The sequence below is a fragment of the Bombina bombina genome, chromosome 1, assembly GCF_027579735.1.
Source record: "Bombina bombina isolate aBomBom1 chromosome 1, aBomBom1.pri, whole genome shotgun sequence".
NCBI lineage: Eukaryota > Metazoa > Chordata > Amphibia > Anura > Bombinatoridae > Bombina > Bombina bombina.
Window position 1 is genome coordinate 163,118,545 of NC_069499.1, and position 13,258 is coordinate 163,131,802.

General features: G+C 39.0%; 1 protein-coding gene and 1 long non-coding RNA gene across 3 annotated transcripts in view; one reads left to right on the top strand and one right to left on the bottom strand.

Moving 5' to 3' along the window:
• Positions 1–13,258, bottom strand: part of LOC128644990 (uncharacterized) — a 115,170-nt gene that overhangs the window by 88,020 nt on the left and 13,892 nt on the right. The window lies entirely within an intron of this gene.
• The window catches only part of LOC128644989 (uncharacterized), a 163,199-nt gene that overhangs the window by 20,859 nt on the left and 129,082 nt on the right, over positions 1–13,258 (top strand). The window contains exon 1 of one of the 2 annotated variants that reach the window (XM_053697690.1): positions 8,693–8,771. The exons of the other annotated variant lie outside the window; for it this stretch is intronic. Within the exon in view, the coding sequence (XP_053553665.1) occupies positions 8,708–8,771 (64 nt within the window). The 5' untranslated portion in view covers positions 8,693–8,707. Of the gene's footprint in view, positions 1–8,692; positions 8,772–13,258 lie in introns of those variants that run through there. 2 annotated transcript variants of the gene reach the window in all.

A 13,258-nucleotide genomic window follows, 5' to 3' on the forward strand; every position in this document is an offset into this window, starting at 1 on the left:
GTGCATCCACCAATCTTCAGCTAAATCCAAGTAGTCCATTGCTGCTCCTGAACCTACCCAGGTATGCTTTTCAACAAATGATAAGAAGTGAAATAAGCAACTTAGATAATAGAAGTAAATTGATGTAGACAACAACTTTCCAATTTACTATTATTTTTTTATTTGCTTCCTTCTCTTGTTCTCCTTTGTTGAATGGTTGAAAGGTCTAGGTAGGCTCAAGAGCAGCAAAGAACCTAGGTTCTAGCTGCTGATTGGTTGCTGCATATATTTATATATATACTGATTGTCATTGGCTCACCCATGTGTTCAGTTAGAAACCAATAGTGCATTGCTGCTCCTTCAACAAATGATACCAAGAGAATGAAGCAAATTTGATAATAAAAGTAAACTGAAAAGTTGATTAAAATTGTATATTCTACCTAAGTCATGAAATAATTTTTGGGGGTTTCATGTTCCTTTAAAATTTAATTTTGACTTTACTCTCCCTTCAAAATTAATTTCTCTAAACCTGCCCTGATTTCAGTTAAAATGGAGATAGTTTTATCTTTATTTAGTATAGACGCATACTTATAGAATCATGCATCTCCTATTTAACCCCTTAATGACAGAGGATGTACCAGGTACGTCATAGAAAAAACTTCAATTAACGACAATTGACGTACCTGGCACGTCCTCTGTTGTCTGAAGTGCTGGAAGCGATCATGATCGCGTCCAGCTGCTTACAAGGGATTGCAATCCCCTATTTTACATAACTATGCAGAAAGGGCCACTTTGTGGCCCTCTCTGCATCGGCCATTGATTTTAACACATTCGTTGGTGGGTGGGAGCTGCTTCTGGCTATACTATCCTAAGTTGATTATTCCCGAACCGATCTGTCATTGTCAGCGGTTGTGGCGGGGTTGTGCGTTTGTGGCCGGGGGGGGCGGGGGGAGGGTGCGCGTGCAGGCAAGTGGGAAAAAAAAGACCTATGTAGATGCAGGGGGATCTCCGTTCTTTAGTAAGGGATCTGGGAGGGGGAGGGATGTAGATCATTTAGAGGGGCCAGCTACACTACAGAAAACAAATATTTCATATAAAAAAGTAAAAAAAACAGCTGCCAGTACCCAGGATGGCGGCAAATAGGTAGAGGGGGAGGGTTAGAGAGATGTATGGGGGGATCAGGGAGGTTGTGGGGTAAGGGGGGATCCATCACTGCAGACTGTATGAAAAAAAAAAATATATATATATATATTTTTATTTTAGTACTGGCAGACTTTCTGCCAGTACTTAAGATGGCGGTGAAAATTGTGAGGTGGGGGAGGGAAGAGAGATGTTTGAGGGGGGTCACGGGAGGATCAGGGGGTGGGATGTGTCAGGTGGGAGGCTGATCTCTACACTAAAGCTAAAAATTAACCCTACAAGCTACCTAATTAACCCCTTAACTGCTGGGCATATTACAAGTGTGGTGCGCAGCAGCATTTAATGTCCTATTATTACAAAAAAGCAACGCCAAAGCCATATATGTCTGCTATTTCTGAACAAAGGGGATCCCAGAGAAGCATTTACAACCATTTGTGCCATAATTGCAAAAGCTGTTTGTAAATAATTTCAGTGAGAAACCTAAAATTGTTAAAGATTTAAGTTTTTTTTTATTTGATCGTATTTGGCGGTGAAATGGTGGCATGAAATATATCAAAATGGGCCTAGATCAATAATTTGGGTTGTCTACTACACTACACTAAAGCTAACATTAAACCTAAAAGCTCCCTACAACAGACATCCCAACCTGCAAAAACTCATTTCAGGGAGGTGGCTTCTTCCGCTACTGCACCGCCACCCCCCACCCCCCTCCCAGTTATATCGTGGACACCTTGAAACCCTAAATAAGATAGAGAATTATCATTAAAGTAGCTTCCCACTAAAGTCACATTAAAAAAAAGTAGCTTTATTGCACAACCACATACAACAAACCTATTTTCCAGTGATCGCACGCTTGTTCAATGCTTAAATATTTTAGAATACGAAGTTTAATTAAGTGCAGTAAATAAGATAGTATTTGTGTTTTATTTTATTAAAATCAGTGGGGGCTTTTTGGTTACTGATGCATGCTTTGAGGGATCTATAACGTCCCAGCAACTGAAGGCATTCCTTAAAGAAACACTTTTCCGGATTTGGGCCACATTGAATCATAGTACTTGGAGTTTCAGGGAGATTGCACTCCATTTGCTGGCATCAGGGAGCCGCTATTACAATCAGGGAGACTCCCTGAACTTCAGGGAGACTTAGGATGTCTGCTACAAGCTCCCTAATTAACCCCTTCACTGCTGGGCATAATACACGTGTGGTGTGCAGCGGCATTTAGCGGCCTTCTAATTACCAAAAAGCAACGCCAAAGCCATATATGTCTGCTATTTCTGAACAAAGGGGATCCCAGAGAAGTATTTACAACCATTTATGCCATAATTGCACAAGTTGTTTGTAAATAAATTCAGCGAGAAACCTAAAGTTTGTGAAAAAATTTGTGAAAAAGTCAACAATTTTTTTTATTTGATCGCATTTGGCGGTGAAATGGTGGCATGAAATATACCAAAATGGGCCTAGATCAATGCTTTGGGATGTCTTCTAAATAAAAATATAGACATGTCAAGGGATATTCAGGGATTCCTGAAAGATATCAGTGTTTCAATGTAACTAGCGCTAATTTTGAAAAAAAGTGGTTTGGAAATAGCAAAGTGCTACTTGTATTTTTTGCCCTATAACTTGCAAAAAAAGCAAAGAACATGTAAACATTGGGTATTTCTAAACTCGGGACAAAATTTAGAAACTATTTAGAATGGGTGTATTTTGGTGGTTGTAGATGTGTAACAAATTTTGGGGGTCAAAGTTAGAAAAAGTGTGTTTTTTTCAATTTTTTCCTAATATTTTATATTTTTTTTATAGTAAGTTATAAGATATGATGAAAATAATGGTATCTTTAGAAAGTCCATTTAATGGCGAGAAAAACTGTATATAATATGTGTGGGTACAGTAAATGAGTAAGAGGAAAATTACAGCTAAACACAAACACTGCAGAAATGTAAAAATAGCCATTGTCATTAAGGGAAAGAAAATTGAAAAATGGTCCGGTCATTAAGGGGTTAAAGGATTTTATTCCCATAAGCACTTGCCAATTTGCAATATTTAGTTCTTATATATTTAAGGAAAAAAATTGTCTCTTTATATGGCAATTAAAAACATGGTGGGGGAGGGGCATATGAAGTGGGAGGAGCAAGGGAGGTGGGAGGGGCACATGAGATGGGAGGGGCAATAGGGTGGAGGAAGGGCAGAGGAGGTAGGTAGGTGGAGCAAAGGGGGGGGGTGGGGGGCCCTGTCACACTTTTGCCCGAGGGCCCTGGTTGGTCTCAGTCCGCCCCTGCTGAATGCTCTATCTGAATCATGAAAATAACATTTTGGTTTCATGTCCCTTTAAGGTATGTAGGTTTTCATGTTTTTGTTATCATTATAAACCTTGCTGAAACTTCATATCTGTATCCAGCCTTTTATGTGAAATAATCAGAGGGTTTGAGGCATAGCAGTAAGGATGATGTTCAGGCATGCCCAAAGGGTGTGGACAGTAAACAACCCAAGATTGTGTCGCTTCTAGGAACAGATGTCACAATATGTCTTCATTTATCATTTAACTATTATATGAAAAGCTCAAAATATCAGTAGTAACAATTTCAAAAGGGCAGAAGTTGGCTTTTCTAGATCTCAGTCAAATCACAATTATGGTGTCAGGGTTAATAAACCTTTTTTTTCTGTGAAAAATTTGCAGATATAAATACATAGGAGAATTGTGTAAAATCAGGTAGTTATATATATATATATATATATATATATATATATACATACATACACACACACACACACACACATATACACATACATATGTGTGTGTGCATGTATATATATGCAAAGATATATAAATATGTTCTTTTCATCAAGCCATATATGCCCCAAAATCTTTTCAAAAGCAAAATTGACATGTTTAAATTACACAGGCAGAGATTACTAACACCTAGATTACAAGTTTTGCGTTCGGGTTTTAACGCTGAAAAAATGGCCATTTCAGCATAAAAAATGGACTGCAGCCATTACCTGTGCATCAGTTTCCTGAATAATGACTATGCCGAGATTTACTCCACCTGAACCTTTTGATTTCTTCCAGCCTGCAGCATGGCCCACATAGCGACAGCCATTTGCACGCGTCAGGATTGCTTCCAAGTTAGACAAGGAGAATAATGAAGTAGAAGTTAATTCTCTTCTATACTCTATGGGGAAAGATGTAGAGCCTGAGCATAATGCTTTTACATTCCAAGAAGGGGAAGAATTTGATTTTGAGATAGTTATAAATAAACTCTGTGCTTATTTTGTGCCTAAAAGAAATGTGATTCATGAGAGAGCCTGTTTCCACAAAAGCGCCCAGCATGTGGGGGAATCTGTGTAGTCATTAGTGCGCAGCTTGTACGAATTAGCAGAGTTCTGTGAGTTTGGAGCTGCTAAGGAAGAGGAAATTAGAGACAGAATAGTTATAGGAATTGCAGATGCTGAGGTCTCACTGAAGTTACAGTTGCAGGCTGAATTGACACTAGATGAGGCTATTAGGATGGCCCGCTAGAGTAAACTAGTGAAGAAGCAAAGTGCCGATATGAGGTCTGAGAGTATTATAGATGAAGTGCAGCAGTTCAGGAGAGCTGCAGGCGACAGGCAAGGTGTGAGCGGTAGACCAAGGGCAGCAGATAGGCCCAGAAGTGGGTGGGTGTAGCAGGCTTGTTGCACGTGGTGTAACCGTACCCATGAAGCAAATGTTATATGCCACCCTAAAGACAAGAGTTGGCGGAAGTGTAACCGAGTGGGCCATTTTGAAGTTGTGTGTAAAACAGAGTATATTAAAGAAATGCAGGTGAACAGTGACCAAGAAACTCAAGAGGTGTCCTTTGTAGGGTCTACAATGTTGGGTAAATAGGAGCGCCAATGGCTAAGATATACCACAGGAGGTTATATACTACTACTAAGTTTGAAAGTATGTCAGATGATTGGATATAATCCACAAGTCACGAATCATTAAGTTAATAACAATTCATTACACATTTATTAAAATACATATATCTCGGGGCATTTTGACAGATTTTCACAGCTAGACAGCTCTAGTTCCTGTGTGCCATATACAGTCATGGCCAAAAATATTGGCACCCCTGCATTTCTGTCAGATAATGAACCACTTTGCCCAGAAAATTGTTTCAATTACAAATGTTTAGGAATTCTCATGTTTATTTCTTTTGTTTGTATTGGAGTGACACAATAAAATGGAGAAAAAAAGCCAAATCTGACACAATCTATGCAAAACTCCAAAAATAAACTGGACAATATTATTGGCAAACTATAAACGAGAAGAGAGACAGATGCGCCACATGGCCCAAATATCTGCTGAATACAATAAGACACCGGTATTCATTACCGGATTCAATAACAACTATCTTGAGATCCATAAAATTATATTGAGACATTGGCCTATAATTTGTGATGACCCGCATCTCAAAAAACTCATCCCTGCCAAACCTAGAATAGTCTATAGAAGGGCACCTACCCTCAAAAACAAATTGGCCCCTAGCAAGATCGTAAGAGACAAGATTATGGGTGTCAATCATCAGGTAGGCCTTAATAGGAATTTTTTAGGCAATTTCATTCCTCAAAGTGGGGTATACAAATGTATGAAGCGCAAATGCAATATGTGTAGAGTCATTAAAAGTGGCACTAAGACATTCTCATCTCAACAAACAGGGGAACAATTCAAAATTAGTAAGAGGCTATCGTGTGAATCTACTTATGTTGTTTATCTAGTAAACTGTCTATGTGGGGCCCAATATGTAGGGCGCACTAGCCGTACAATCAGAAAACGTTGGAGTGAACATATCTATAACATCAAGAGGAAATACCTCAAACATAGCCTCTCAAGACATTGTGCTTTTGCACATAAAGGAAGTGCAAAAACACTATCTATTTTGCCTATTGAACAAATTTCTCGTAATAGCCACAACCCTCTTCTTAGTTTGCGCCGTAGAGAGACCTACTGGATACACAAATTACATTCCTTGGTACCAGATGGTCTAAATGAATGCATAGATCTGGCCGCTTTTGATATATGATATAGGGATTTGTCATTACACATAGGTGGGTATAGTCCTATTCAGTGATATCTATTTGGTACTTTTTGTAGTCACGGGTGTTGAGATAACTTTCCCTATTCTTATTAAGGCAGACTATGGTGATTTTGGTACGATGTTGCCATCATCATTGTGAATCCAATCGAACATCTTGAGACATATGAATGGTTATCTTATTAGTGTAGGGGATTGATCCCCTAAACTTTATTTATGGCTCCTTAACAAATTCGTTATAGTCGCCATGCACCTTATCACCTAATCCCCTTGCCAATAGGTTAGACTTATATAATTTTCCTTAGCATAGTGATAATATCCCTTGTACTTTATATATGGCTCTTTAACAAAATTCGTTATAGTCGCTATGCACTTTATCACCTAATCCCTTTGCCAATAGATTAGACTCATATACTTATTCCCGACATAGTGATAATATGCCTAAAGGCAATATTATTATATACCTTTAACTTTTATATATAACAATCTTATAGTCCAAGTATACCAACATCATTATAACTTCTAGTATTATGACTAGTCTTGACAGATCTATATAACATTGGATTTGTCATATACTTCAACATACATATATATTCGTGAGATCATATTGGATCTCGTGAGAATATATATCATATTTAGTTCTAAATTAATTTTTAGCTAGTATCACTATTTTTATTTTAATAATATTTTTATTTACATTATCATTATTCATAATGATATAATATCACTTTTAATTATTTTTTTTTGCATTTACACAATATTGTAGCACTACATATTATCATATTCATGACATAACTATTGTCACATTATTATTAATGAGGAATTGTATTATATCACATAACTCATTAAGAGTTATTATAAATATGGTAAGAGAAATAGATATCTCTAAACTTCACTAGTAGCACTTGTCATAGGATAAAATCACACTTACGGTATATCGTTATAACATTAATTCACCATATATATCATACTTAGTAGTATTGATTCTTTCACGTTTTGAGTCTCACTCATTTAATGGGAAGTCTGACATCAGGTAAAACACGTAACTATTTCAGTAGTTATTTTTGTTACGGGACTCTTCTTTTTTACATCTAGCTATCACAACCACGCTGATGGATTGTATGAATTTGTTATTATCACTTTCTTGTCATAAGCCATATGTTGATTATCACATTATAATCCAGAGACTAGTATATATTTAGCATTTATCCATTAGCCGATAGACATACCCCCTGTGACGTATCTATCTGCTATTGACTGATGTTAGGTTTACATACAGCCGATTTTGACCAATCATACACACAGTATAAGTCCTGTTATTCTTAAGACACGGCACTTATCACCGGTACAATATAGTACCTAATTTAAAATCATTACGAACAAGATTAGATCTACTAGAGAGCTTGTAGTATAGTTGGGTCACATAGATAAATGATATCGAAGTGTTAATGCCTCCTAGCACAATAGATCGGGGATATATATGTTCTGTGTATAGCGCAACTCAGTGATTGATGAATTGACATCACACGCATGCGCATTGACTATTAGGGAACGCCAGGTTGTATACAAACACGCCATGACTCAGACTGTTCAGACATCGTTGCATGAATCAAAATCAAGTAAGTATAGCTTAAAAAGACTTATAGTCCTTAGATATATTTCACCAATAGGGAGATCTGGTCTAAGCAGTCTAAAGTACATGGCAAAAACAACCATTATACTGAATGGTGTCATTAAACATTGTTTGAATTGCTTTTATATAATTTTTTATAAGGATTATCCATAAGGTAACAATTGTGACAAATATGCATTTACTTTGCTAGTTTGTATTAACACTCAAATTTGTTTTGAATTATGTCTGTCATTTTATTATATTGAATGTTGATAGGCTCAACCATGAGGGAGTTGCCTTTAGCCACTCCTCTCACAGGTGTTGCCAATCATGTTGATACAAATGTAGGGTATATATAGCAAGTGTTTAAGTCATATTTTATAAGCCTGATGAAACAGCTTGTTGCTGAGAAACGCGTCGCTTGATTTTAACCCTTGTTAGTAAAGTTTATAACTTTTTTTTACCAAAGCACTTGCTATTGTGGATTTTTTGGTTCTATCTCTGGTCCATTGGACTTTTGCTGATTGCCTCCTGTGGAAGCCTTGTCATAGTCTGTTGGGTGACTGTATTGATCCCTTCTTGTCTGAATAGCATCAATAGGGATGCACTACCAAATGTGAGTATATTTCTAATTTCATACACCAATGCTCCTGGGTTCAAGACTGTACTAGGCCATATAGGCACCTCTGTGTCTTTTTGTATTTCTATCACAGAAATTCCATCTCAACCCCAAGAGGCCGGTCTGCTGGGTGACTGTCATAGATCCCAGACTGCTCCCAATGCACTAATTGGAGTGCTCCTAAGATTGTGAGTTTAATATAGTACTACCTGAACGTATATCTGTGTGGATCAAACAATATTGGGCCATGTGGCGCATCTGTCTCTCTTCTCGTTTATAGTGAAGAAGCAAAGTGCCGATATGAGGTCTGAGAGTATTATAGATGAAGTGCAGCAGTTCAGGAGAGCTGCAGGCAACAGGCAAGGTGTGAGCGGTAGACCAAGGGCAGCAGATAGGCCCAGAAGTGGGTGGGTGTAGCAGGCTTGTTGCACGTGGTGTAACCGTACCCATGAAGAAAATGTTATATGCCACCCTAAAGACAAGAGTTGGCGGAAGTGTAACCGAGTGGGCCATTTTGAAGTTGTGTGTAAAACAGAGTATATTAAAGAAATGCAGGTGAACAGTGACCAAGAAACTCAAGAGGTGTCCTTTGTAGGGTCTACAATGTTGGGTAAATAGGAGCGCCAATGGCTAAGATATACCACAGGAGGTTAAATACTACTACTAAGTTTGAAAGTATGTCAGATGATTGGATATAATCCACAAGTCACGAATCATTAAGTTAATAACAATTCATTACACATTTATTAAAATACATATAATAAAACCAAAAAAATTACAAAAAATATAAAAAATACAAATAATACTAGGTAAACAGATAAAAGTGAGACGATTAAACCATTAATTGGAAAACTGTGTAAACTGAACCTGTAGGAACAGATACACCTTCCAGCTTAGAGTGGACTTCAATGTGATTAAACACTTCAGTAAGCTTGGGGGATGAGGAATAGGCTAAATCTAACTATGGGGAACAAAATAAGTTAACTAAGTTAGTCACAGATACGTGTTCCACATGTACTGACCTAGATTTTACAGAAAATGGAATAGGTTTTAAATGAAATACTAAATTTCCCAAAATTGGTGGATATAAATAGTAACTAACAATATGTGTTCACATATATGAATAACAAATCGAAATAAACATACATGAAATTGGAAATCGTTCTAATCGAGTCAATACCGATATGTCTGTGAGAATATCGTGAATAAGAAATAGGGAGGAAAAAATATAAAGGTGAAAGTGTGCAATACACAAATAACAAAATAGGTGGGGTGATATAATAATATATATATCAAACCGAAAGTGAAAAAAATGCAAGAAATAGCAGTGTGGTGATCAACTCAGTGAGTGATACAATGAAAACTAAAATAAAACAGTGTGTGTTCCACAATCCTAATACAGTTAGACTGGTACCAGCAAATTCTCTATCTAATATAACAATGCTTTTAGCAATTGGTTGACATTTCAGCAAAAAGGACTCAGCGGTCCAAGTGAAGTCCCAAACTCCACTGATTAATCACAATAAAAAGTTCAAAAAATACATATAAAACAGTCAATGAAAAGTCAATGGTGATCCCGTTATAAAGTCTTAGGAACAACTGTCCTTTGGTGTGCAATAGTAATCCAGTGTCCTAGTCTGTTGTCGAGACAGAGACCTGAAAATAAAAGAAAGTGCACTAAACAAAAAGAGCTTGTGGGATGAGGTCTATTGGTAATAGACTTACCCAAAAAGCCATGGTCCTGGATATATAATGAGCCTCACAAATCTTAATTTCAAGTAGTCTACGCATTTGGGCCCTAAAAAGATGGCCTTTTTCAAGACATATAGAGGCTCCATTATTACTGACCTTAAATTCCATAGGTTGTGGGAGTTGCTTACAAAAAATTGCGCCAAAAAAAAGGGATGTAATCGGATTACCCATCGCCACCAACCCGCACTTCCGTTGTGAAAACTGGATGCCCGTATGTTTCCTTTGTAGGGTCTGTTGTAGAACAGTCCAGTTCAGGCGAAGATTGGTGGGTTACCCTCCAGGGTTACAGTTATGGGAACCAGGGTTGCCTTTAAGATTAACACAGGAGCAGACATTACAGTCATGTCTCTTGCGGCATTTATGAAACTGCTTTGACAACCACAGTCCTGGAGGCCGCATTGATTGTGCCAGAAAATTTCTCGCTAGCTGTGAGTACAAGCAGAAGAAATTCACCATGTGGGTACATGTAATCAGAGGGCAGTGTGTTAACAACTTATTTAGCCAGAAACAGCCTGTAGTCTGGTCCTTGTCGCCAGAGTGAATGAGATCACGAAAGACATGTTTGTTTGGCCTGTTAAACTGTGAGCCAGTCCGAATATCACTTAAAGCTGAAGCAGTCCTATACAGTATTACTCCTCCTCGTAGAATTCCATTCCCACTCATGCCTCAAGAGGAGAAGCAACCTCTGCGAATGAAGAACATGGGAGTTATTGAAGAAGTGGCTGAAGCAACTGACTGGCGTGTTCCCATTGTGCCGGTTGCAAAGAAGAATGGGAAGGAACGCATCTGCGTAGATATATAACGGCTGAATGAGGCTGTGAAAAGGGAGAGATATGTGCTGCCAACACTTGAAGACATAGCTCCCGAAATTGTCAGGGGCAAAATTATTTTCTACACTAGATGCTTCCAGCGGATTCTGGCAGATACTTCTAGACCCAAAGAGCCACAAACTGACTAACTTCATTACACTAGTAGGTCGGTTTTGCTTTTGTAGACTCCCCTTTGGGATATCCTCTGTCCCTGATATCTTTGAAAGAGAAATGAGTTCCCATGAGGGCACTGTAGTTGTTATGGATGATATTCTGGTGTATGGGTCCACCCTGGAAGAACACGATCAGCGGTTCTGCTATGTGCTGCAGATCATCAAAGAGTCCAGGTGAAATTGAATAAAGAAAAATTTAATTTTAGAAATTCTGAATTATGTTACTTTGGACACATCATTAGTAAAGATGGTATCAAGCAGGACTCTAGTAAAGTCCTTGCTATTGAGCAAATGAAAATCCCTTCCGATGTACATGAGCTGAGTATTGGGCCTTGTGAATTATGTGGGCAAGTTCCTACCAGATTTTTCCTCAGTGTTACATCCCATCACTGAATTATTGAAAAAAGATGTTGCCTGGGTCTGGGGACGACCACAAGAAGATGCCTTTACACAGGTCAAGTCCATGTTGGGATCCGGCCCAGTGCTGGGGCTCTATGACCCTTCCAAAAAGACTGTGGTTAGTGCTGATGCAAGCAGTCATGGGTTAGGAGCGACTCTCCTGTAGTTAAAGGAGAATAAACTACAGCCCATCTGCTTACTGACGGCAGCAGAATCGAAATACGCCCAAATTGAGAAAGAATATTTGACTGCAGTTTGGGCCTTTCAATGCTATCTAGTGGGTCTGGAGAAATTCAGTTGGGAATCCAACCATAATCCATTGGTTCCTCTAATTAATTCCTATGATATTGACAAGACACCCCTAAGATGTCAGAGACTCCTGATGAGGCTGCTCAGGTTCAACGTTCAGGCAGTGCATGTGCCGGGGAAACAACTGTTAGTCAGAAAATAAAAAAAACTCCAGCCTCCACAATCAATAAAAGATTTTTATTTCTTACATGTAGGGTCCCAGAAACACATACAACAGTTCAAGCCTGCGATAGGCTCTTAGTCATGCACATGACTAAGAGCCTATTGCAGGCTTGAAACGTATGTGTTTCTGGGACCCTACATGTAAGAAATAAAGGTCTTTTATTGATTGTGGAGGCTGGAGTTTTTTTTGATTTTCTGGATACTAAGGAGACCTGGCAAGTCTGTCACTCCATGCCCCACACAGAGAAGAAAGGTGTGCTGTTTCCACATTTTTTGGAAACAACTGGTAGAGGCAGATACACTTTCCAGGCTTCTGCTGGCTGCTGCTGAAGTGTCCTCGACTGAGTCAGATGTGTGGATTCAGTTCTGGTATCTAAATCCATCTCTTTGAGGAAATTGGAGCAGATAAGAAAGAAGACACGTCTTGACACAGATCTTCAGTAAGTTATAAAGTATATAAAGGGAGGTTGGCCCGAGAGCCGGGCAGTCTGGATGTTGTTTAGCACTTACCAGTCAGAGAGGGCACAGCTTAACGTTTTGTGCTGTTTCAAGACCACATTGTCATACCTATCAGCATGCGGCAGGAAATGCTAAGCAGAATTCATGATGGCAACTTGGGCATTACAAAGTGCAGAGAAAAGGCAGCTATGGCGGTGTGGTAGCCTGGGATCAGTACTGACATTGCAGGATATGTTTCAAAATGTGCATTTTGCCACCCAGAGGAGAGAGCCCTTAATGTCCACCCCACTGTCTGCAGTGCCTTGGCAGAAGATTGCTGCAGATTTGTGTGAACTCTATGGGAAGAAATACTTGGTTGTGATCAACTACTATTCCAGGTACCTTGAGATCGCACCACTGAGTGAGACTACTAGTCTGGCTGTCATCGCTCGCCTTAAAAGTTTGTTCGCCCAGTGGGCATACCGATGTAGCTAGTGAGTGATAATGGGATGCAGTTTGCTTCCAGGGAGTTCAGTTTCTTCAGCAGTGAATACAACTTAATTCATTCTACTCCAAGCCTGCATTAACTGCAGGCCAATGGAATGGCCGAGAGGGCAGTTCAAACTACCAAGTTCATTTTGAAGCAATCAGAGCCCTACCTAGCTCTCCTAGCTTATAGGGCGACTCCTATTCAAGCCACGGGTTATAGCCCAGCACAGCTGATGCTAGGACGATAGATCCAAACCACACTACCTTCTGTGAGTGAGTTCAAGTCAGCCCCCCCGTTCCGTGGGAGGAGGTCCTAAGGA